At 44.2% G+C, this 21,042-nt stretch overlaps 1 protein-coding gene across 3 annotated transcripts in view; it reads right to left on the minus strand.

Annotated features, from left to right (window-relative positions):
* The window catches only part of pdlim7 (PDZ and LIM domain 7), a 54,145-nt gene extending 33,280 nt beyond the window's left edge, over positions 1-20,865 (minus strand). For 2 of the 3 annotated variants that reach the window (XM_083651932.1, XM_083651934.1), the window contains exons 1-3: positions 20,691-20,865; positions 16,981-17,079; positions 2,284-2,435 (exon numbers count right to left, since the gene is read on the minus strand). In XM_083651932.1, the coding sequence (XP_083508058.1) occupies positions 2,284-2,435; positions 16,981-17,079; positions 20,691-20,720 (281 nt within the window). In that variant the 5' untranslated portion in view covers positions 20,721-20,865. Of the gene's footprint in view, positions 1-2,283; positions 2,436-16,980; positions 17,080-18,607; positions 18,730-20,690 lie in introns of those variants that run through there. The other variant, XM_083651933.1, reaches the window with a different exon arrangement.
* Between the last annotated feature and the right edge of the window lie 177 nt (positions 20,866-21,042).

The following is a 21,042-nucleotide window of genomic DNA, read 5'->3' on the forward strand; positions in this document are numbered from 1 at the left end:
CTGTCTCTCTCTCACTCCGCTTCTCCTCTCCCTGTCTCTCTCACTCCTCTCCCTGTCTCTCTCTCACGCCGCTTCTCCTCTCCCTGTCTCTCTCCCCCTCTCCCTGTCTCTCTCACTCCTTTCCCCCCCTGTCTCTCTCACTCCTCTCCCCCCGTCTCTCTCACTCCTCTCCCCCTTCTCCCTGTCTCTCTCACTCCTCTCCCTGTCTCTCTCACTCCTCTCCCCCCGTCTCTCTCACTCCTCTCCCCCTTCTCCCTGTCTCTCTCACTCCTCTCCCTGTCTCTCACTCCGCTTCTCCTCTCCCTGTCTCTCTCTCACTCCGCTTCTCCTCTCCCTGTCTCTCTCTCACTCTGCTTCTCCTCTCCCCGTCTCTCTCACTCCTCTCCCTGTCTCTCTCACTCCTCTCCCGGTCGCTCTCTCACTCCTCTTCTCCGCCTCTCCCTCTTTTTGACAGTCACCCACAAAGTTGCACACTCGCTCCTTCTTTGGGCATGTACATGTAAGGTTGCTTTCTAGTATGCGTCTGCGACCTCTTCCTGCAGGGGAAAAAGGCGAGTGCAGAGTCAGCTATCTATCGGTTTTTTTCCAGGGTCACGGAAAACAGAACCTGCTCTCTGGGTCTGGTGAGACGGAGCAGCAGAGTCTCGTATTGCCCAGGAAATACGCAGCAAATATTCTCCGGGATCTCTCAACCTGAAACTATTCATTTTCGATTCTGGCTCTGCTTTCGTAGTCGACGCTCTCAACAAAGAAAGTGAACGAAGTGGATTATAATCAGAGCTTAGGTGTGGAGACTCTTGGCAGGCGATAACAAGATGATCTGGAAGTAAATAAATAACTAAATAAATTAGCTGTGTGTGTGTGTGTGTGTGTGTGTGTGTGTGTGTGTGTGTGTGTGTGTGTGTGTGTGTGTGCTGGGTTACGGCTGAGTGCTTATTTGAGCAGCACAAACGCAAAATGAGCCACAGGTGCATCCATTCCTCATTACTCCACCAGACGTCAATATAGCCTCTGATTTGTTCTTATATGGTTACATTCCATATCGCAGCGGGTGGAGAAAAAAAATCTTTTGTTATAATTAAGCGCCCTGATGCAACGTTTTGGCTCGCGCTCGAGAGAGAGAGAGAGAGAGATACTTAATCAGTCAGGAATTTCTCTGGCAGGAGTTATGCGAGCAGGTATGAGCGCCTGCTGGGGGGAAACTTATCCAATAACTGATTAAAATAACTCTGGCAAAATTAGATTTTCCCCCTGGCTTCCCATTTAGCAACAAAGTGTATTTTAATCCACCTGGAAAGAGTTTCTTCAATTTCATGATCAAGTTGAGGCATCATGTGCGAGAGGCACTCTGGGCTCGTTGAATAATGCCTGGCATTGTTTCAGCAGAACAAAGGCCAGTGTATCATCAGCCGGAGAGCGGAGGAGGGGCACGGATGAGTGCGCTCGCCTCACCCCTGCGCCCGCTTCTTTACCATGATAAGCACTAAATTACTTTCTCGACTGTGTTTACCAGCGGGTTTGTGAACTCGAGGTTAAACGGAATCTAATTCTAACTCTAAATCTAAAACAAATCTATGTCTTGGGGGGGAGGGGGGGAATAATGGTGTATGATGGATAAGAACATTAATGTAACTTTGTTTCACCGGTGCAACATTTCAAGTATTTTTTTTTATTTTTTTTATATATTTTATTTAGCAATTAAAAATTTTTAGAACACAGGAAAAAAAAACCCAAAAACAAACAAACAAACAAACTCAGATACAGTAAAAGAAAAGAAAAGCAAAGAAAAGAAAGAAAAAACATACATACGTGCCACCAGTTACATACAGCTTGTAAATATATATCAATTATGCTTGTAAATATATATATACATATATAAATGAGTGGGATCCCACACGAGGAAGACCGGCCGGGCGAGTCACCCGTCACCCCTAACCTCGTCAAGGTAGGCCAGAAACGGGTCCCAAATAGTTTGAAATCTCCCAGGTGAGTTGGTCCTCGAGAACCTGAGTCTCTCCATTCGTATAACGGAGATCATGTCCGCCAACCACAACTGAAAACAGGGTGGAGTGGGGGACTTCCATTTCTGCAGAATGAGTTTCTTGGCAACAATTGTCCCCTGTGACAGAGACTGCTGCACAGCTGTAGGGAAGTTCAGAGAGGACCCCGAGCAATTTCAAGGATATTTTTAACACCCAACACCTGTGGGAGATGATGGTGCTAGGTGAGCATTGCGTCACGCGCTGTCAGGTGACTCGTCAGGTGACTCATCAGGTGACTTACTTGGTGAGGGTGAGGGTGAGAGAGTCTGTCGCTGCTCTGATCTTGTTCTGTGCCTCCACGTGGGTCATGTCCTCTGCGTTGGTGTCAGAGATGGACACCACCCAGTCTCCCACACCTACACCGGCCTGCGCTGCCTTCCCGCCCGGGGTCAGCTGGAGGGGAGACACACATGAGGAGAACAGACATTAGTCAAGTTAGAGGAACACGCACATCAGACGATCATCATCCACACTCTGTCACAATAAAAGACAGGAAATGACGACAGATATTCCATGTACAGAAGGCACCTAAACAGAGACATGGATCATAGTCACGTGAGGCGTACTACGTACACATCTAGTCCCTAGGATATCACACTGAGATGAGCTGCATAAATACATGTGACTAATAATTCCCTCACATTGTAATTAATACAATCTCAAAACACGAGGGATGTATGATATATTGGCAATCATATCGGTATCAGCTGATATGAGTCATTTCTTAATATATCGGTATCGGTCAGATGAGCAAATTAACAGCAATGTTAATATCGGTTATTCGGTATCGGCCAAAACTTTCATATTGAGAGGAAACAATGCGGTAAATCTATGATTTATGGGCTTTCCCAAAATGTTTTGGAAATAAAGAAAGACATTACTTTTTCAAATTCACAGTGTATACATCTGTTTTTCAGTATGTAGAAAATGTGATTATAATAGAAACTTGTTTTTACACAGATCATCGGTAAATATCGGTTATCGGCATCGGCCAAAATGTTCATATCGGTGCATCCCTACAAAACACTAGCGTGCATTTTCAAAGCTTTGCTTCCAATTCAAATTCCAAATGTGCAAACTATTAAATCACAGCAACTCAGCAACTATTATCTTGCACTTATCGCTAGCTGCTCCACCTCGGGGGCCTTTTCACTGAAAAATCTTACAGAAATAAACCGAACACACACAGAAAAAGTCCATGTTCATTTGGGTTCGCTCCAGCGCCGCCTGTTTACCGGCACTCAGTAATCAAGCAGGGGGAGTCAGCGAGTCTGGCTCCGACAAGCTAGTCATGATATTCCACTCAACGCTAGTATCTGCAACAGGAACGATATGTCATCTCCCTGTATGACATCACCAGTCATCTGCCTCTTGATTTACTGCAGATGTGAGTCAGACTATGAGGTCACACAAGTCAAAGACACGGAGCGTATGTTACAACAAATGTGTACATCACTTACAGGAACACACAAACCCTCTACTTAAAGGAACACTCTGCCCATTTTCAACCAGCTTTGTATCATTAGAACATCAGTAGTATATCAGAAAACTGTAAACTTGTTTTGAAGTCTGTCATTTAATTTGACAGTTATTGAGTGTTAAAGTGTGGACCAGTGACATCACTGGTCCACACTAACTCAAATGAATAACTCATTAACTCAAATCAACTCTCAATAACTGTCAAACTAGATGAATGATGAATAGTTTGACATTTATTGAGAGTTGATTTGAGTTAATGAGTTATTTATTTGAGTTAGAGTGGACCAGTGATGTCACTGGTCCACACTTTAACACTCAATAACTGTCAAATTAAATGACAGACTTCAAAACAGTTTACAGTTTTCTGATATACTACTGATGTTCTAATGATACAAAGCTGGTTGAAAATGGGCAGAGTGTTCCTTTAAGCAATCCAGACAGACAGGCAAGTTCAATGACCCGTTTGACACAAGGACGATGACAACCATCCTCCTCCTGAGCGGGTCACATGCAGACAGCAGACATGTTGAGTCAGAGGCTGTTTCATTACTAAACAGGAAGAACTGGGCACAGCCTAAGCCTATAGATCATAACACTGTATACATGAGCACACGTACCGCACTGACTAGGTCCTTTCAAACCCACTAATAATATACACAGAGTGGAGATGCCAAAACGTGTTTAGTAAGGGCTTAGTCAGCTTGTCCCCCAGGCTTAATGAAACTCAAGACTTGTGTCAAAGTCTCAGATATCGGCGAGTACAAAGTGTTCCGCGTCAGCTAAGTGAGCGAGCGCGCCAGGATTTCTGGCAAAAAAAAGAAGAAGAAAAACGATCGGGATCAGGATTACCGTCTGATGTCATGGATCTGCAAACGTTAGCTCATCAAACGCCGCCTCGCACAGGACTCAGCGCTTCAATCAATACGTTTTCTGCCATGTTCCTCTAAGCTAGCAGCACACTCGCGCTGCTTTGATTCTGCACATTAAACATAAACACTTGGAGGTGCGCGGTAGTACGTTCTGTAAACGGACGACCGCTCAAGACTGAAAACTACTGCCTGCACCCCACAAAGACAAGAGGCACTGCTCGAGCCTATTACCTCAAAACTATGCTGTCCAAAGAGAGTATCAAAACTATGCTGTCCAGAGAGAGTATCAAAACTATGCTGTCCAGAGAGAGTCTCAAAACTATGCTGTCCAGAGAGTCTCAAAACTATGCTGTCCAGAGAGAGTCTCAAAACTATGCTGTCCAGAGAGAGTCTCAAAACTATGCTGTCCAGAGAGAGTATCAAAACTATGCTGTCCAGAGTGAGTCTCAAAACTATGCTGTCCAGAGAGAGTCTCAAAACTATGCTGTCCAGAGAGAGTATCAAAACTATGCTGTCCAGAGAGAGTCTCAAAACTATGCTGTCCAGAGAGAGTCTCAAAACTATGCTGTCCAGAGAGAGTATCAAAACTATGCTGTCCAGAGAGAGTCTCAAAACTATGCTGTCCAGAGAGAGTATCAAAACTATGCTGTCCAGAGAGAGTCTCAAAACTATGCTGTCCAGAGAGAGTATCAAAACTATGCTGTCCAGAGAGAGTATCAAAACTATGCTGTCCAGAGAGAGTATCAGAACTATGCTGTCCAGAGAGAGTATCAGAACTATGCTGTCCAGAGAGAGTCTCAAAACTATGCTGTCCAGAGAGAGTCTCAAAACTATGCTGTCCAGAGAGAGTATCAGAACTCTGCTGTCCAGAGAGAGTATCAAAACTATGCTGTCCAGAGTGAGTATCAAAACTATGCTGTCCAGAGAGTATCAAAACTATGCTGTCCAGAGAGAGTATCAAAACTATGCTGTCCAGAGAGAGTATCAAAACTATGCTGTCCAGAGAGAGTATCAAAACTATGCTGTCCAGAGAGAGAATCAGAACTATGCTGTCCAGAGAGAGTCTCAAAACTATGCTGTCCAGAGAGAGTCTCAAAACTATGCTGTCCAGAGAGAGTCTCAAAACTATGCTGTCCAGAGAGAGTATCAAAACTATGCTGTCCAGAGAGAGTCTCAAAACTATGCTGTCCAGAGAGAGTCTCAAAACTATGCTGTCCAGAGAGAGTATCAAAACTATGCTGTCCAGAGAGAGTCTCAAAACTATGCTGTCCAGAGAGAGTCTCAAAACTATGCTGTCCAGAGAGAGTATCAAAACTATGCTGTCCAGAGAGAGTCTCAAAACTATGCTGTCCAGAGAGAGTATCAAAACTATGCTGTCCAGAGAGAGTCTCAAAACTATGCTGTCCAGAGAGAGTATCAAAACTATGCTGTCCAGAGAGAGTATCAAAACTATGCTGTCCAGAGAGAGTATCAGAACTATGCTGTCCAGAGAGAGTCTCAAAACTATGCTGTCCAGAGAGAGTCTCAAAACTATGCTGTCCAGAGAGAGTATCAGAACTCTGCTGTCCAGAGAGAGTATCAAAACTATGCTGTCCAGAGTGAGTATCAAAACTATGCTGTCCAGAGAGTATCAAAACTTTGCTGTCCAGAGAGAGTATCAAAACTATGCTGTCCAGAGAGAGTATCAAAACTATGCTGTCCAGAGAGAGTATCAAAACTATGCTGTCCAGAGAGAGAATCAGAACTATGCTGTCCAGAGAGAGTCTCAAAACTATGCTGTCCAGAGAGAGTCTCAAAACTATGCTGTCCAGAGAGAGTATCAAAACTATGCTGTCCAGAGAGAGAATCAAAACTATGCTGTCCAGGGAGAGTCTCAAAACTATGCTGTCCAGAGAGAGTATCAAAACTATGCTGTCCAGAGAGAGTCTCAAAACATAAAAGAAAACAAAATTAATAAAGTTTACCCATTCCTAGGAAGACATTCAAGCCACCTTTATTCTACGGCCAAGTTCAAACATCAGCTTAATTGACTTTGATTTGCCCTCGCTGGAAGCAATTAGTGCGGCTAAGAAAGCAATAATTTCTCCAGTAAGAATGAACTTCAAAGAGGTCAAATGGCTTCGAGAGAGAGGGGAGCAAAACAACTACGGAGGAAAACCCACCATATTCTGAGTGGGGGGAGGCGGAGCCTCCCTGGCCTGGTGCCAGAGAGGTACTCTATGGAAAGAGGAGAGGGGGAGCGTGGCCGTACACAAGGAGAGAGAGAGGCACTTAAACAACAGAGCTGATATCACTGGGGGGGGGGGGGGGGTACCAATATAATACAACAACAACATAAGATGAGAATAAAGAGGGAAAACTGGAGGTTGTGTTTATTTGAGTGCAAGAAGCCCTAAAGACTCTGTAGTAGGTCGAGGCCTGTGCAGGCACGCTGGAACTCCTTTTAAGTAGGGGGTGCTGCATGCTTTTAAGTAGGGGGTGCTGCATGGAAGCCTTGGAAGGGGGAGAAAAAACGTCCAAAAGTTTTTGGACGTTTGGATGTTTTTTAGCCATATTTAGAGGAATATCTCATTTTAAATTAACATTAGGATGATACTGTTGTGATGTCATTATTCAGTATTTTCTCCTTTTCTCACTCACTTTCATGTCACCACCTGCTCTCCCTTTAGGTCATTTTACACTACAACAGACAGCAACACAGGCAGAAACACTGAACTTATTATTATTATTATTAATTTTATTATTATTATTATTATTATATTTTATTATCTTATTATTATGAACCAAACATCAAAAATAACATCTCCACCCTCTTTGCTTTGCTCATAGTCTTCAACTAAACCCTAAACATCGCAGTATAAAGCATATAAAACACATTTTAATCATAAAATATATATATATATATATATATATATATTTTTTTTTTTTTTTTTTTTTTTTTTGACGTTGCAATTCCAAGACAAAACAGCAGAGGGTGCTTAGGGTGCACCCTAAGCACCCCGACTTTCCGCATCCCTGGGCCTGTGTGTGTGTGTGTGTGTGTGTGTGTGTGTGTGTGCGCGCACGCGCGCGTGTGTGTGTGTGTGAGCCCTAAAGACTCTGTAGGTAGAGGCCTGTGTGTGTGTGTGTGTGTGTGTGTGCGCGCGCGTGTGTGTGAGCCCTAAAGACTCTGTAGGTAGAGGCCTGTGTGTGTGTGTGTGTGTGTGTGTGTGTGTGTGTGTGTGTCCTAAAGACTCTGTAGGTAGAGGCCTGTGTGTGTGTGTGTGTCCTAAAGACTCTGTAGGTAGAGGCCTGTGTGTGTGTGTGAGCCCTAAAGACTCTGTAGGTAGAGGCCTGTGTGTGTGTGTGTGTGTGTGTGTGTGTGTGTGTGTCCTAAAGACTCTGTAGGTAGAGGCCTGTGTGTGTGTGTGTGTGTGTGTGTCCTAAAGACACTGTAGGTAGAGGCCTGTGTGTGCGTGCGTGCGTGCGTGCTGGGGGTCAGTGATGGACACAGACACCTGCGCTCCTGGCTCAGGTTCAGAGTGCAGCTGCTGCCTCACTTGAGAAGGCGGCAGTTAAAGTTGCTGCGCTCAGACCTTTGGGTGGGAGGGGGGGGGGCGCGCGGAAACCCTACACCCCCCCCCCCCCCCCCCCCCCAGCTTGTCAATACGGGCCGAAGGACAGTGGAAAACATGTTCCTGACTGCGGCACACACTGACTGACTGCTACCTCACAACAACCACAGCTGTGTGACCTGATGCGGGCGCGGCGTAGCAGCGGCCACGACGCAATAACGAGCGCTTCTTCACGCGGCCGCTTCGTCCTCTTGGCCGCGCAACAAAAACGAGTAACGGCTGCATCATCGCACACATCATCACCATCGCACACATCATCGTCGTCGTAAATGTTTCAGGAGGGCACACTGTAGATCACTCCACGCCAGATCTGTGGACAGCTTTTAACAGCGTGACATCACTTATGTGACCGACGCTCTCCATAATTGCGGGGGTCAGCCTAATAGTTAGAGGCCTATAATCCGTTTCGAGGCATTTTTTTCCACAGAGCAGCAGAGCAGCAGAGTCGTGCTGCACCGTGGAGATATTCTGGTATGCTATATAGGATTTCAAAGCAGTGCGCCAACCTTTCCAAATGCACCGTCTCCAATTCGTCTTTCAGGCGCGTCCCTCGACTGTGACCCTACAGGTGAGCAGCACAGTCGCACACCTCTCTCTCTCTCTCTCTCGCTCTCTCTCTCTCTCTGGGTTGGCTACGCTCGCTTTAACAGAACAGTGCGCTTGAGTTTAGCAGGGCCGACGCAGCCATTTGACTCCGTACGCCAGCACACTTTTATCCTTTCCGCATCTATTTGGGGGCCTGCGACACAGTCTGCCCTTACATCACTCGCACGGCACAGCTGATGCAACGCTATAAATATCCCTCTGAGAAAAGCAAACCTGTGTGAGCAGCAGTTAGTAACTGCAGGGAGAAGAAACACCTATAGCAACTAAATTCACCTTAAAAACACTGCTGCTCTGCTCTCATGCCGGCAACAACAGAAGACACTCACAACTAACTAGCCACAGACTTGGAAAACCCCCCTGCTGGCAATCTATCAGTTACTCCTGAATTATTAATTTGCCTCTGTAACAAGGCCTCCGTTTTCTCTCCGAGTGTGTGCCGGTGTGTGTGTGTGTGTGTGTGTGTGTGCGCGTGAGTGTGTGTGTTTAAGGCGCTACTAGACATAAGCAATCAACAGATGGTCTAAGAAGCGAGACAGACACACCCACAGCGAAACAGGAATGAAGACTCTGTGCTGCGACACACATGGAGGGAGAGAGAGACTTATTAACATGACATCATCCGTCATTTCCTGCGCTAAGATGCATTTGATTTCAGCGGCGTGCGTTAGCGTTAGCGTTAGCATGCGTTTGTCGATAGGAACCAGATGGCGCTCGGCGTTATGGGATTATAATGTCAACGCAATGCAATCACAATGCCAGGAGATCTGGGGCAGATATATGTGGAGACGTTTCCGGGAGGGGTGGGGGTGGGGGGGATCCAGCTGTAGCAGTTAAAGGAACACTCCGCCCATTTTCAACCAGCTTTGCATCATTAGAACATCAGTAGTATATCGGAAAACTGTAAACTGTTTTGAAGTCTGTCATTTAATTTGACAGTTATTGAGTGTTAAAGTGTGGACCAGTGATGTCACTGGTCCACACTAACTCAAATTAATAACTCATTAACTCAAATCAACTCTCAATAACTGTCAAACTAGATGAATGACTTCAAAACCGTCATCTAGTTTGACAGTTATTGAGAGTTGATTTGAGTTAATGAGTTATTAATTTGAGTTAGTGTGGACAGGTGATGTCACTGGTCCACCCTTTAACACTCAATAACTGTCAAATTAAATGACAGACTTCAAAACCGTTTACAGTTTTCTGATATACTACTGATGTTCTAATGATACAAAGCTGGTTGAAAATGGGCAGAGTGTTCCTTTAAGTTTGTCTTGCCATGGTGGTGGTTCCCTTCCACTGGGAAGTGGGAAAGTTTTGCTTTGAGATGGGAGGAGGATGCCATCATCATCATCATCATCATCATCATCATCTGGCGGTGGAGAATGAGGTGTGAAGGACAGATTGGGTGCAGAGCCGGGGGGGGGGGGGGGGGGGGGAGCCGGGGGGGGAGACAATGGGCTCGTCTGTTGGCAGCGACAGGATGGATAGAAGAGAAATGCCAGGAATGCTGAGAAAGCACGGCGTTCCACGCTCGCGGAGCGGGGGGGGGAGGAAGGAAACGGTATTCAGGGACCGCCGAGGCCTATAATCCAGCTCGAGGAAACGAGACACAGAACCTACTACTTACTACACCTTCTAAATCAATACCAAACCACAGCGTAAAAACACAACGGGATCAAGGATCAGATTTGAAGTGATTGATGAGTAGTCAAATCAACCTGAGCAAACTCCATCCTCCCCTCCCCCTCTAACCACAAATAACGCTTGCAATCAATCAATTAAAAACTTCAGGCAGCGTTTCACAGAGCTTTTGGTTCCCGTCACGCTTGCATGCTCTTTGTAGCGTCATCTCTTTAGCCGACTGTCTGGGTGGAGACACCATGGACTGGAGGAGATGATTATCTCGCAGGCTTGATGCCTGTCAAGACCACCCACTAAATGCATTGCAACATAAGCCCTGCAGGCAGCCCAAGCCCATAGGCCTCTGGGTGATTTTCTTCTCCCGGTCAATATCTGAGCTCCTGCCCTGTTTGAGGTTTAAATCTCCTCCATGGGCTGTTTCCATCCTGTCTGATTCACTGGCCCAGACCTTTTATGACATCCAAGAGCAGAGTCGGTGAAGATCTCTGGAGAGAGGTGAAGGCTGAAGACAGAAGACAGAAAACCTATGACATTTTTACAACTCCTCCCTCCATCCACCCCGAGGCCTGGGGGAGCAGTGGAGCAAAGCTAGGTAGATATTAGCCACTGACCACTCGTTAAGCTTCCACTCAGTAACAATGGCTTTTTTCCAGGGCGGCGGCTGTTATCAGTCCTCCTCCAAGCGACTCGCAGTAGCCTGTGTCTCTGAATATGAATATGAATGCATGAAGGCACATGAGGCTGCTGGGGAAAGAAAGGGTTTGTCGTCCAGAAAATATGAGATATATTTCTATGACGGAAAGGAAAGTAATCCGCGTGTATATATGTACCTGGACTGTGGAGGAACTGACATTCTGCACGAGCTCATTTCGACTAACTGCTTCTTGACTCGGCCTATACTGACGTTCATCCTGGGGCCGGACTGTTATTGCGTTAACTCAACCCCCAAATCAAAGTCTGCTTTGATTTGGCTTTTCGTCACATTCAGTTTTTGACATCTGTTCAGTCTTGTTTGGGGTCGAGAGGGAAAATATTTCTTGTCTCGCATCCAGCAGGAACATTCTGTTTTCTGCCGGGCGGGGACGCCTGCCAGGTATACAGGACATGTAGCGACAGGCCGCTGATAACCGCTGCCCTCACCACACACACATTATGTCAACACATCGCGCGCGCACACACACACACACACACACACACACACACACACACACACACACACACACACACACACACACACACACACACACACACACACACACACACACACACACACACACACACACACACACAGCCTAAGGGGTCTTGCTTACAACACAGTGAAGAGCAGAACACTTTTAGAAGAGTTATGGTATTTTAAGCCAGACACAAAGCAATGCATAATAATACTGTGTGTTTAAACTTTACACATTATTTTTCATCTCAATGTGCCATTATAAACGTGACTTTTTTGGCTCCTACAAAAAGAACAAAGTGAATCGATAGTTTCCAATTAAGAACAATGTTGTCACCGTGTTAAGTGTATAGTGTTAATATATGATAAATGTAATATAATGAGTAAAAATATGCGCGGGGGTGACTTAAGATCAAGACTGACTCACAACACACAGTAATTACCTGCTCCTAATTCTCTCTGAGATAGGAAATTGTAAAGATTGAGCAAAATGTAGAAATGCTAATCCGTGCTACATGTATAGGTCATCCCAGCCTGTAAGGTAGCAATCTAACACGGCCAGGGGAGAGAGGCAGGGCACAATACAATGCCAGATCTGTGGGCGCAATAGCTGGCAGCGATGTAGGAATGATTTTATGTGTGCGTATGTGTCGTACCGCTATGGGTGTGTGTGTGTGTGCGTGTGTAGGTGTTTGTGTATGTGTGTGTATGTGTGTGTGTGTGTGTGTGTGTGCGTGCGTGCGTGTGTCAAGCAAAGAAACACTGCTCTTATAAGGCTTGGAAACTGGTTGTTGCTCTCTCTTCAATAGTGACAGTAGTTTATGGAGTCTTTTGAAAATCCGTTCGACAAATGATGCACGTTACCTAACATGGAGAAAGAGCAGCACTATAGGGTTCACTTCCAACCGAGCGCGCCAGAAGAACAAAGATATTATAGACTCATCTTCCACGTCTTCAATATGACCTGAGAGGAAGAACAGTGCAGCATTCTGTCAACATCTCCTCCTCACACCTACACGCCAAATGAAACACAGGTGGAAGTGTTAAGTCCGGGGAGGTTGCCAACACAACTTTGTAGCAGCTTGCGCCAAAACAACTGAAATCAGTTCCACCACAAAAAAACAACAGCCAGTAGTGTCATTTGATGCGGAAAAGGCTTTTGACCGTGTAGAGTGGGATTATCTCTTCTTTGTTTTACGAAAATTTGGTTTTGGTGATGGTTTCATATCCATGGTCAAACTACTATATTCCTCCCCAAGGGCCTCAGTACGCACAAATGACACTATGTCTCCATTTTTCCAGCTGCACAGAGGGACAAGGCAGGGTTGTCCCTTAAGTCCCCTGCTCTTTGTCCTAGCAATAGAACCACTGGCCATAGCCTTGCGTAGTGACCATAGTATTTATGGTATTCGCAGAGACCAGGTCCATAAAGTTTCACTTTTTGCAGACGATTTGCTGGTTTTTGTATCGGATCCACTAATTTGTATCCCTAAGATTTTGAAGTTGCTAAAAGAATTTGGTATTTTTTCTGGGTACAAACTTAATTTACATAAAAGCGAACTAATTCCGATTAACGCTGCAGCAGACACATGTGTGTTTAATTCCCTTCCTTTTAAGGTTTCACCTGAAAGGTTCACCTATTTGGGCGTTGTTGTAACGCGGAGATATAGTGAACTATTTAACTCATTCACTGCCAACAACGTATGAACACGTTTTCAGAATCCAGCTGTTCCCTGCCAACAACGTGTTTACACGTTTTTGGCATCGATTTTTTTTTTTTGACGGTGGGTTGTGCATCTAAGCCTTTTACATCTCTTATATAATTATTGGAGCCACCGAACGTTTACAACCCATTCCACCGACCCACTAAGTGGCAACAGTGCTCTCCTTGCTAGAGGAAGGAAAGCATTTTTTTAACTTGTCAAGCCATTCTCAGCCCAGCCATTCTCCTTTTCGCGCTGATTGCTGGCGATGCGGGATTGCAAATTTACATAATAGATTCAGCCGATCTACTATGATCGGGTGATAGATTACAGGTGGACGAACACACTTTGAAACACGCAGCATAAATATGACCAGAATCGCAAAAGCTTCTCTCAACCAAAACTCCAAACGAGTGAGTCCATCCCGACTTCCTCAAACAGCGGCTGTGCAGACAGGCCAGACAGGCACAGGAGAGCAGCAAAGCACTGACTGGTGACAAGCTTGTCCGCCCACGGAGGGCGGAGTTGAAGCAACTCGAGAGGGAGGGAGAGAGAGAGAGAGAGAGAGAGAGAGAGAGAGAGAGAGGGAGGGAGAGCGAGAGGGAGGGAGAGAGAGAGAGAGAGCGAGAGGGGGAGGGAGAGAGAGAGAGAGAGAGCCAAAAATGAATGGTTAAAGTGACAGTTCCATCCAATTTCACAAAAAGCCGTTTATCTCTGAATATTCTTTTTCACGCTAAAACCATGCTGTATTCAACTGCTAATGCTTACATAACTACTAACTCTACAAACTAACTCTTTTAGACAGAGAAAGTACACATTCTATTAGTACTTTTGAGATATTGTATGTTCACAAACTCCAAGCTGAAACGAATCCTCGGCTCTTATAAAATGAGCCATAATCCTCAAAAAACGGCTTGGCAGAAGCTATCTACAGCAAAAAAAAACGTCTGGCAGTCAATGTGTTAAACATAATTTTTTCCCTCTGTTGGGCCATACCAAATTAGATCTGGCACGTTGGTCGGGGCTCCCTTTGACCCTTGCAGGGCGCATCAATGCAGTTAAAATGAACATCTTGCCTAAATTCATTTATCTTTTCCAATTAATACCAGTCTTTATCAAAAAATCATTTTTTTCTTCCTTGGATCAAATTGTCTCATTGTTTATTTGGAATGGTAAAATGCCTCGAATACGAAAAACTGTCCTTCAGAAACCTCGTGTAGCTGGTGGAATGGCTTTACCAAACTTTCAGTATTACTATTGGTCCTGCAATGTAAGAGCCATGTCCTTTTGGCAGTCTAAGCCAGTAGGATACGAGACTCCTTGCTGGCTGGCTTTGGAGGCTTCAACTGTATCTCAAGTGTCTTTACATTCCTTGCTCTGCTCACCCTTTTCTGGGGCTTTCCCTATTACAAAAATTACGACCAATCCAGTTGTATGTGACTCTCTCAAGATTTGGAAACAATTTAGACAGGCCTTTAAATTTAAAGATTTTCTTATTAACACACCGATCACAAAGAATTATGCCTTCCCCTCTTCTATTTCTGACAGTACTTTTGAACTTTGGAGACTGAAGGGAATATCTACTCTAGAGGATTTATTTATTGAGGACACCTTTGCATCCTTTGATCAGCTCTCTGATAAGTTTAGCCTACCCCCATCGCACTTTTTTAGATATCTGCAGATTCGTAACTTTTCTCGGTCCAATTTGGGCCAGTTTCCAGGGCGTCCACCCGAAAACCACTTGGACCGTATCCTTAAATTGAATCCGGTTATAAAAGGGTATATTGGTATGCTTTACCTTATAATTAATACTCTTGACCAAGTCGTATTTGAACCCCTCAAAAATAGATGGGAGAAGGATATGGAAATGCCTATCTCTGAGGAAGTATGGGATTTAGCAATTAAGAGAATACATTCTTCTTCAGTATGCTTGCGACATTGTGTTATTCAGTTTAAAGTGGTTCATCGTCTTCATTACTCTAAAGAAAAACTGGCTAAAATGAATCCAGAGCTAGACCCAACTTGTGATAGATGCAAACAAACAACCGCCAGTCTTGGTCATATGTTCTGGTCATGCCCGAAATTAGTTCAGTTCTGGCAGTTTATTTTTGAGGCCCTGGCCACTATTTTGCAGTATCATTTAGAACCCTCCCCTTGGAGTGCCATCTTCGGGGTCGTTCCAGCTGGTGCACAATTAAGTGCTGCTCAGTTAAATCTAGTAGCCTACACTACTTTATTAGCTAGGAGATTGATATTATCCAAATGGAAAGATGCTTCCCCGCCCACTTTTGCACGTTGGATTAAGGAGGTTATGCAGTCATTAAAATTAGAAAAAGTCAGACATACCATGAGAGGATCAGTTTCCAAATTCTATTCAACATGGAGGCCGTTTCTTGATTTTGTAGAGGCTTTAGATGCCCAGCTATTAGCTGGAATGGACTAGTATTCTGTTTCTTTGTATTTGTTTATTTACTTTTATATTGATTTTTATCCCTCTTTCCCTCCCTCTCTCTCTTCCCATTGTAGTGTGTGTGTGTGTGTGTATGAATGAGTATGTATGTGGGAAAGTAATTCAACACAAATGCTCTCGAGATGCCTCTTGCCAAGTTGGGAATATGCTGTGTGTATTTTCTTTTCCTGTTTTTTGTTTCTGTTTTGTTTTTTTAATGGGCTTGTGGGGTGGGGGGGAGATGAAGGGGAGGGATATTGGAGCTATGAGCCCAATCTTCAGTTCATTCTTTCTTGAAATACCATGTTTTTATGTTGAAAAATTGAAAATAAACTTTGATTAAAAAAAAAAAACAACAGCCAAACAATCAGAGTGTGAATAGACAAAGAGCTAACACACCACTGTTTGTTGCAAATCAACCAGATGTAGTTCAGATGTTGCACTAAACGATGGTGTGAATATATAGCTCTTTCTGGAACTCTGAAGAACGGGTCCCCGATGACTTGTGCTGGCAAACTCCCTGCGTGTTATATGGACTAACCTGTGGTTGAACCGGCGTGACGTGAGGGGGGAGTGGATGACGACAGAACTTGTTGCCATAACAAAATAAGTCAGTCGTAATATTTCACCTGAGAACGTAAGACCAGTCTAGGTTAGTCTAGCCAGGCTTAGACGAGTCCTAAACTAGCTTTATGCAAACTGGCCTGGAGCTAAACAAACCGCAGTCAGTGTGTACTTGTGAGCGATGCACTTTATGAATGAGAGACACTGACGAGTGAGACTCAGAGAAAAACAAGGATCCTCATTTCAATCATTGCTTTTCTCACCAAATTCTTCGTAAAAGAATCATTTGCGATCCAAGCTAAATAGAAGGTGATAGAAAGATGATCAGGTCGGGTCATCAAGCTTGTACTGAACACCAATAGAGACAGTCAGAAACCACGCCCAAAACGGGGGGGAAACAAACAAACAAACCCCCCCCCCCCCCCCAATCCTGGCGTTCTCCTATGTCACATGTTGCACACAAAGATCATATATACGGAAGATGAACACTCCAACTTACTTCCTTGACAGCTAGATCAAATTTTTTCTTCTCACCCAATTCTCAATGGCTTCCTTGTTTTGCTCGGGAGTACAAAGAAACTTTATTGGCGCGATTTTTTTTTTTACTTTTGTTGTCTGCGCAGCCCACCACACAACAGCTTTTTTAGCTATGTTTAATTCAAGGAAAGTGACGCTGGTGTATGGAAGTGAACGGAGAGCTTTTTCCCCCGTGATGGGCGTGGCCTCTTTCATGCAGTGTCTCTATGGCAAGGTGAGGATTTGTTGGGATGGTTACATAAAGATGGTAAGATGCAGAGAGATACATGAGTCTAGTCCACGGACCACACACAGGTTCTTACCCTTGACACGGTGAGGGGCATGCTGAAGTCCTTGCCACCCTGCAGTCTGAACCCCCAAGGCGCCGGTCCGGCCAGGGTTATACAATATATATTCATGGCCTTGAGGAGGAGACAGGAGGAAACAGACAGACTGCATTAATTACTTGGAGACACCTGGAAGAGGTATACAAGGCCACACTTTTTTCTTTTTTTTTTGCTTCATCTAAGCAGCCAAGTCGCTGCTGATCGGCAATTTGCTTGGAGCAAACTCACACATTTCCTTTAGAAATTGATATTTGAATTGGATTCTTCCAGAGAAGATGAGCTATGATGTGTGAGAATAATCATATTACAATGGTTCATAAATAGTGCCTTTTATCTACCTGACAATTTATAAGTACGTGTGCAATTCACCATGTAAGACATAAAGATAATGCCAGATTTCTGGTTTCTTTACTCTTCTATGAGAGTAAAACGGAATATCTTTGGGTTGTGGACAAAACAAGACATTTGAGGACGTCATCTTGGGCTTCGGGAAACACTGATCGACATTTTCACACACACAAAAAAATCATCATTATTATTTATTTTTACATTTTATAGACCAAACAACGAGCCTAATCGATTAGTCTCTCTGGAGACGCGTTGGCTCCTGCCATTTCCAATTGCTCCCCCCTACCCGTCTGTACTTTGGGGGTCTCAAAGTTGGTCAAGAAATAAGGCAGGAGATCCAGTCAAAATAAGGTGGGATATCTGCTCATTTCGCCACTTGTGATTGATCAAATACCATTGAACTTCCTTCTAGTCTTAAGCGGTTTCTTCTTCGTTAGATGACAACTTCCTCTGTGCGAATTTTAATATTATAACACTATTTTGATCAATTAAATCACTTTGAGTATTTTTTTAAGTCAATTTTTTCTGATTCCAGCTTCTTAAATAATTCATCTTTTCTGGTTTCTTTACTCCTCATCGATGACAGTAACTGAATATCTTTGGGTTGTGGACAAACCAAGACATTTTGAGGACGTCATCTTGGGCTTTGGGAAACAACACTGATGGATTTTTCACCATTTTGTGACATGTTGTAGACCAAACAACTAATCGAGACGATAATCGACAGATGAATCGACAATGAAACATAACCGTTTAGTTGCAGCCCTATTCTCCTCTTGTCCAAAAATACAAACGTGCCTCGATGTTTGAGAATATTTGACATTATTTGCAGATCGGCAAAGAGGTCAAACAAAGGGAACACGATGATGATGAAACGAGGATTTAAAATTCACTAGAACAACAAACTATTCTCGTTAGTCGGCACGGCACCTAATCAGAATCAGAATCAGAATCAGAATCAGAAAGACTTTAATGATCCCCGGGGGGGAAATTGGGACAAGTTACAGTAGCTCGCTCACAGAACACACATAGCATGAAGTTGCTGCTAATGTGTCATTTTAAGAACCAAGGGCAACTTGAGATCGAGGGCTATGTCACCTGCTCTCACCAAGTGAGTTACCGGCGTACCACTGACCTCTGTACCTGCAACCACCAGTCCACCTCTTGCTCCGCCCCCCCACCCCCCCCCTCTTGGTGACACCCCCCCCCCCCCCCCCCACAGCTACCTGTGACGCTGCTGCCATGCAAAACCTACCTCGTCCTCAATGGCTGCGGCTGGTAACCCAAAGCTGGGAGAAAGCTAGAGAGATCGGTGAGCTAAGGCAAGCAGATTCTCTCCCTCTGTTGGCAAACTCGAACCCGTAACCCCCCTCCAACCAACCCAGCCTGTGACACAGGCAAGCCCTCGCCTCTCTCCACACACTCCTCAGAGGCTATATAAGGAATGTAAAACTACACCAAACTATTTCAGCCCAACACCCACATGAGTCACAGAGGAGGAGGGGGGGGGGGGAGACAGAGGCAGAGAGGGAACATCAACTCCCCGTATACTCTGGCACCGGCGTTGCGCATAAAAGCCAAATGGATATTTTAAAGAAGTATAACTTGTGAAGCAACTCAAGAGAAGGCCACGAACTGAAGTCAAACCTATGGGATACGACATTCCTTCCAGAGGGCATGCAGAACAGAACAGTACAACCAAAACCACAAACCAGCAATTATGTTATGATGACATCGAGCCCTTAAATCAACAGATGGAACTTGCTTGCAATTAAAAAATATATAAACTGACAAGCAGGCTATGCTTTCAAGTCATTACAAAAAAATATATATATAAATATGTTTTTATGTAGGTAATGTAAAGTAAAGCCAGTCAACTGGAGGGTAAAGGTTTACCCAGCACTCAAAATGATCCCATGCAGAGAAAATAATTCAGACCATTTATTAGAAATGATAAGGGGTCAACTCCCTTTAGAAGCGTTTTTTACAATATGCAGGTGCAAGACTGCAATTGTCAATAAAACAAACATTTGTATTATTGAATCAACAACTTAGGTCTAGCTGTATTAAGATCTCCAAGTGAGTTAATGACAATTATAATCATCATCACCATAAACATAAGTAGACCTTATATGTGAAGATATGAGTCCTACCAATTCTTTATGTTGCTGTGTATGACAAAAACAATGCCAAGCAGCAGCCTACCATATACATGTTTGGTATTATTGATATTTACAGGACAGCCCATATTTCTAATCAATAGAATGACAAAAGTATCAATATAGATTTGGGGGCATTAAAAGATATCCCAGTTTTAGCATACTGGATTCTTAAAAGCCTACCGACATTTGAATGACAACGGCAATAAAAACGCCTGTGGTCTGTTTCTATTTATAAAAACAAATGGCATGTATATAGCTGTTACACAATTAAGAGAAATGTCTCCATTGTTGTGATGAAATGTGTTTGCATAACATTTCATCACATTCCATTGGTGTTTGCAAGAATTCAGGATTCAAACTTTAAGTATCAACATGCCATGCAAATAGAATCAACGTTCTGAAAGATGCACACTGCAAAGAACTGCTTGGAAACTGCCCAGCCCATATGAGCCTAGCAGCTCACTGTCACTTTACTCAGACTACAAGCAGCCACAAAAAGCAACAAAAGTCTCAACTATTATCAAACACAAACGATGAAAGACACAGTAGCAACAGGTAAATGGGAGAATATATTACAAACTGGTGACATTGAAACATATCATAATAACAGTTGAAGTATAGTTTTGTTAATTTAACACCAGCCTCTCCATCAATCAATATCACCATAATAATATTCCTACTTTTTGCTGTTTTATGTATAGCCTAGTAGTATCCTTCGAAAGTGTATCTAAGGGATTACCATCATAATATAGTTATGTTTCTTGCCCGTAGTTAATTTGTATTTATGGGCACCTAAAGAGTGGTCTTTACTCTTTAAAGAGCATTTTGAAGCTGGAGGCAGACCTTGAAAACCCAAAACACCTTGGATTTCGATGGGATTTCTCCAATGAGAGCGAAACGAGACGCACAAAAGTGGACCAACTCTCTGCTCTCGTGGTGTGAACCGCTCCAGGCCCATAGCGGTTCACACGCCAGCCTAAACCACAGACTACTGCACACAAGTACTGCGAGCCCAGCAGCATAGCAGCCCTGCTGTGTGTTATTCACAGACACACGAAGGCAACATGAAAAGTTGAGTGAAAAAGTTTCGGCACACACACACACACACACACACACAGGCAGAGAGGGTGCATCAGATCAAGACACTGTCTGGATGGACAAATGAATTAGTCTTACCTCTTGTCCCTCCCGTTGCTCGCCAGACATCGTGAATCGGTGTTACCGGATGATGAAAAAAATAATAATACGTCTATCGGCGAGTAGTAGGCTCGCTCGACCAGCCTTAACTTCGGACTTCCTTAAAGCGGACGTCAGAAAGCCACCGTCGATGCCTTGGTGAGCAGCGGCGATCATTCCCTGAAATTCCTTTTAGTAGGACACCGCCGAAAACGTCAGAGGTCACGTGGGTCCCCGGTTCGTTTCATACAGGTTCCATACTGTGTGTGTAATGAAGGAATACGCCAGCAGGGGGCGTGCTTTACCTATAGTTTACTTGCTTTACAACGATTCTGGGTCTAGGTTGCAGCGG

The sequence above is a fragment of the Poromitra crassiceps genome, assembly GCF_964638095.1.
Source record: "Poromitra crassiceps genome assembly, chromosome: 15".
NCBI classification, from domain to species: domain Eukaryota; kingdom Metazoa; phylum Chordata; class Actinopteri; order Beryciformes; family Melamphaidae; genus Poromitra; species Poromitra crassiceps.